The sequence below is a fragment of the Branchiostoma belcheri genome, unplaced genomic scaffold (genome assembly GCF_001625305.1).
Source record: "Branchiostoma belcheri isolate BF01 breed outbred unplaced genomic scaffold, Haploidv18h27 scaffold54, whole genome shotgun sequence".
In the NCBI taxonomy this organism is placed as follows: Eukaryota; Metazoa; Chordata; class Leptocardii; order Amphioxiformes; family Branchiostomatidae; genus Branchiostoma; species Branchiostoma belcheri.
The window spans coordinates 2,087,070-2,092,563 of NW_017804176.1; the positions used below are offsets into that span (position 1 = coordinate 2,087,070).

At 44.2% G+C, this 5,494-nt stretch overlaps 2 protein-coding genes across 2 annotated transcripts in view; one reads left to right on the plus strand and one right to left on the minus strand.

The window, feature by feature from the left end:
- Window positions 1-5,494, minus strand: part of LOC109481091 (dynein heavy chain 5, axonemal-like) — a 39,661-nt gene that overhangs the window by 28,088 nt on the left and 6,079 nt on the right. The window lies entirely within an intron of this gene.
- On the plus strand, window positions 2,356-5,479 carry LOC109481112 (GTPase IMAP family member 8-like). The gene has a single exon (XM_019783592.1). The coding sequence runs from the start codon at window positions 2,949-2,951 to the stop codon at window positions 5,475-5,477; it is 2,529 nt and encodes an 842-aa protein (XP_019639151.1). The 5' UTR covers window positions 2,356-2,948; the 3' UTR covers window positions 5,478-5,479.

Consider the following 5,494-nt stretch of genomic DNA (forward strand, 5'->3'; position numbering starts at 1 on the left):
CGAAACAGCAACAGAAAAGACCACCAAAAGATGTTCTAAAGTCCTGCAGAAAAGACATCATAGACAGCATTCATCCAGTAATTCTTTCAATATTGGATCAGCTGATCCAAGATAATGTAATTGAAGACAGGAAGTATGAAGATATCAAAGAACAGACACCCCGAAGAGGTGCAACAGAACTTGTGGACTATCTTTGTACACTAGAACAACTTGCTTATGACTCATTCAAAAAAGCTCTAAAAGATGTAAAACTTCCTCATCTTGTCAAGAAACTGGAGGAGGCTGAAACATGTTCTTCTTTGAGTAAACTCAGTCACTCAATCACTCCTTTGAGCCCACTTGGAACCATTAAAAATGATCTTGACGAAGAGACTCATCCCAAACCACCAGACTCTGAACTGGAGTCAGAAGAGACGCAACCCAAACCACCAGACTCTGAACTGGGATCAGAAGAGACTCAACCCAAACCACCAGACTCTGAACTGGACACAGAAGAGACTCAACCCAAACCACCAGACTCTGAACTGGACACAGAAGAGACTCAACCCAAACCACCAGACTCTGAGCTGGAGTCAGAAGAGACTCAACCAAGACCACCAGACTCTGAACTGGACACAGAAGAGACTCAACCCAAACCACAAGACTCTGAACTGGACACAGAAGAGACTCAATCCAAACCAACAGACTCTGAACTGGACACAGAAGAGACTCAACCCAAACCACCAGAGTCTGAAATGGAGTCAGAAGAGACTCAACCCAAACCACCAGACTCTGAAATGGAGTCAGAAGAGACACAACCCGAGCCACCAGACTCTGAACTGGACACAGAAGAGACTCAACCCAAACCACCAGACTCTGAACTGGACACAGAAGAGACTCAATCCAAACCACCAGACTCTGAGGTGGACACAGAAGAGACTCAACCCAAACCACCAGACTCTGAGATGGAGTCAGAAGAGACTCAATCCAAACCAACAGACTCTGAGCTGGACACAGAGGAGACACAACCCAAACCATCAGACTCTGAACTGAACACAGAAGGGACTCAAACCAAACCACCAGACTCTGAGCTGGAGTCAGAAGAGACTCAATCCAAACCATCAGACTCTGAGCTGGACACAGAAGAGACTCAATCCAAACCACCAAACTCTGAGCTGGACACAGAAGAGACTCAATCCAAACCACCAGACTCTGAACTGGACACAGAAGAGACTCAACCCAAACCACCAGACTCTGAACTGGGATCAGAAGAGACTCAACCCAAACCACCAGACTCTGAAATGGACACAGAAGAGATGCAACCCAAACCACCAGACTCTGAACTGGGATCAGAAGAGACACAACTCAAACCACCAGACTCTGAACTGGGATCAGAACTGGGATCAGAAGAGACTCAACCCAAACCACCAGAGTCTGAAATGGAGTCAGAAGAGACTCAACCCAAACCACCAGACTCTGAAATGGGATCAGAAGAGACTCAACCCAAACCACCAGACTCTGAAATGGGATCAGAAGAGACACAACCCGAGCCACCAGACTCTGAACTGGGATCAGAAGAGACACAACCCAAACCACCAGACTCTGAACTGGGATCAGAAGAGACTCAACCCAAACCACCAGACTCTGAAATGGACACAGAAAAGACTCAACCCAAACCACCAGACTCTGAACTGGGATCAGAAGAGACTCATCCCAAACCACCAGACTCTGAAATGGACACAGAAGAGACTCAACCCAAACCACCAGACTCTGAACTGGGATCAGAAGAGACTCAACCGAAACCACCAGACTCTGAACTGGAGTCAGAAGAGACTCAACCCAAGCCACCAGACTCTGAACTGGGATCAGAAGAGACGCAACCCAAACCACCAGACTCTGAACTGGGATCAGAAGAGACTCAACCCAAACCACCAGACTCTGAACTGGGATCAGAAGAGACTCAACCCAAACCACCAGACTCTGAACTGGGATCAGAAGAAACTCAACCCAAGCCACCAGACTCTGATCATGAACTGGGATCAGAAGAGACGCAACCCAAACAACCAGACTGTGAACTGGGATCAGAAGAGACTCATCCCAAACCACCAGACTCTGAACTGGGATCAGAAGAGACTCAACCCAAACCACCAGACTCTGAACTGGGATCAGAAGAGACACAACCCAAACCACCAGACTCTGAACTGGGATCAGAAGAGACTCAACCGAAACCACCAGACTCTGAACTGGAGTCAGAAGAGACTCAACCCAAACCACCAGACTCCGAACTGGGATCAGAAGAGACGCAACCCAAACCACCAGACTCTGAACTGGAGTCAGAAGAGACTCAACCCAAACCACCAGACTCTGAACTGGAGTCAGAAGAGACTCAACCCAAACCACCAGACTCTGAACTGGGATCAGAAGAGACTCAACCCAAACAGCAACAGAAAAGACCACCAAAAGATGTTCTAAAGTCCTGTAGAAAAGACATCATAGACAGCATTCATCCAGTAATTCTTTCCATATTGGATCAGCTGGTCCAAGATAATGTAATTGAAGACAGGAAGTATGAAGATATCAAAGAACAGACACCCCGAAGAGGTGCAACAGAACTTGTGGACTATCTTTGCACACTAGAACAACTTGCTTATGACTCATTCAAAAAAGCTCTAAAAGATGCAAAACTTCCTCATCTTGTCAAGAAACTGGAGGAGGCTGAAACATGTTCTTCTTTGAGTAAACTCAGTCACTCAATCACTCCTTCGAGCCCACTTGGAACCATTAAAAATGATCTTGAGGAGTCATCTCAAACAAAAGACACTTTGAAGCCCCAAACAGACCCATATACAGATTCCAACACACAGGGACAAAGCCCAACAATCATACATCATGTACAACATATACATGTACATGTACATCATGATCATGCAGATAATGACCATATAGACCATGCCGCAAGTTTGCCAAATATGAATACGTTAACAGAAAGTAATACATGTAGTAGTACATTGTGCCGCAGCTGTTCAGTGGACACGGGTAGTGTAAAGCAAGTGACAGCAAGAGAGGAGCCTCAAACATCCAATGATGTACCATCAGTCAGCACAGTGAACATACTTCTTGTGGGGTGCAAGCGTAATGGAAAGAGTGAAACAGGCAATACTTTGGTCAACCAAAAAGCTTTCAAAGTTACCCGCAAAGGTGGAACACAGGAATCTGAGAAGTGCACCAACACTTTAGATGGTCTGGATGGTGTGAAAATAAAAGTAACTGTGGTTGATACTCCAGGACTTTCAGAGATGCCAAAAAAATCTGAGCTGGATGAGGTCAAGAAAGGGGCCAACATGATGACTGAGGGTGTTGATGCTGTTGTGCTAGTTTGGAACAATCAATCAGACGAAAATGAAGATAAAGAAAATGAAGTGTTTCATTCACTCCATAAGATGTTTGGTGATGATCTCTACAAGCATCTTGTGATCATTGTGACACACATGGAGCAAGAAGAGTTACCACAGTTTCTAGAAGAACTTCCTGCTGAAATGAAAGACTTGGTCGACAAGTGTGAAGAGAGAATAGTAGCCTTTGACAACAAATCTAGAGACAAGGAAGCACTAAACCAGAAAACTGAACAGCTCTTACAAGCCATGACAAGATTTCCAACTCAAAGACTACAAATCAAGCATGAGAAGAAGACCACCAATGTTGAAGATATAAACCTCCTGTTGATTGGATGCAAATGCAATGGGAAGAGCAGCACAGCTAACACAATCTTAGGGGAGAATATGATGATTGTTTCTAAGAGTGGAACAAAGAAAAGTCAAAGGGAAATAACTTCCTACATACCACCATGGTGTGATGACTTGGAGGTAAAGATTGGAGTGACTGATACACCAGGAGTTTCTAAAGAAATGACTGAGTCAGAATTTAAGCAACTGGAGAAAGCAGTGCATAAGAACCCTGGGGGCATTGATGCTATTGTGCTAGTCTGGTCTGACAGGATGTCTGAAGATATTGCTGAATTGGAAAATAAAGCATTTCAGTCCCTACATCGAATGTTTGGTGATGAAATGAAAAAGCATCTTTTGATTGCAGTAACCAGCACCATGCACAATTCAATTGAAGAGTTTTGTCAAGAGCTTCCTGAATCATTGCAGTCAATCCAACAAAACAGTCAGGGCACTTTTGGCTTTGACAACAAGTACAAAGACAACCAAGATGCCATTCATAAACTTATTATAGCTGCACAAGATATCAAGAGAAACCATGGACGGTACACCAAAGAACATCTGTATCCGACATGTCGGATTCAGCCAGGTGAAGAGTTAAGGGTAGCAGTGATCGGAAAGACAGGGTCTGGCAAGAGCAGCACAGCAAACATGATAGTGGGGAGTGATGAGTTTGGAGTGACCTGCTCAGCATCTTCACAAACCAAAGTGAGCACTTATGAGATCAGGAACAAAGGTGATCGCAAAATAGCTGTGGTTGACACACCTGGGATCTGTGATACAGATAGCAATCACGATTACATCTGTAATGAAATCTGTAAAATAGCAACAACCTTCTCAAAAGGTCTCCATGCACTCCTGTTGGTGGTAACACTTGCAAGGTTCACACAAGAAGAGGTTGATGCAATAGAAATGCTGAGAAAGCTATTTGGTGAAGAATTCATGGAATATGTTGTGATAGTGCTCACACATAAAGATGATGTTGACCAAGATCCTAAATTCATGGGTGATGTAGAGAAATACATTGATGATGCTCCTAAAAACTTCAAAAAATTGTTGGAGGAATGCAAGGGGCAGTATGTCTTATTTGACAACAAAACAAGGGATGAAACCCTAAAAAGACAGCAGCTTGCAAAACTTGTTAACTTGATAACAGATAGAACAGCTGTACATCCTTTTACAGATGAAATATTTGAAGAGGGTCAAAGGGAGAAAGACAAAATCATAGAGGAGATAACTGTACCAAAGAGTGATGATGATGGAGTTCAAAATCCTCCATTGGCCCAAACAGTCAGTTCTCCAAGGGGGCAAAACGATAATCCTGATGACAAAGAAGGGGACATACATGTATCTCCCCATCCAGAAGGACCCTGCAGACCAGAACATGCTCCAAAGAGTGATGATGAACTTCAAAATCCTCCCTTGGTCCAAACAGTCAGTTCTCCAAGGGAGCAAAACAATAATCCTGATGACAAAGAAGGGGACATACATGTATCTCCCCATCCAGAAGGACCCTGCAGACCAGAACATGCTCCAAAGAGTGATGATGAACTTCAAAATCCTCCCTTGGTCCAAACAGTCAGTTCTCCAAGAGGGCAAAACGATCATCCTGATGACAAAAAAGGGGGCATACATGTACATGTACCTCCCCCATCCAGAAGAACCCTGCAGACCAGAACAAGCTGCAGAACCAGCTGGACCCACAGAACAAGTGACAGTTGCACCTTGGTCAAGAGAGGAAATAATAGAAGACAAAGCACGAAGGGAAGCTATTAACCGTTCCTACAAACACA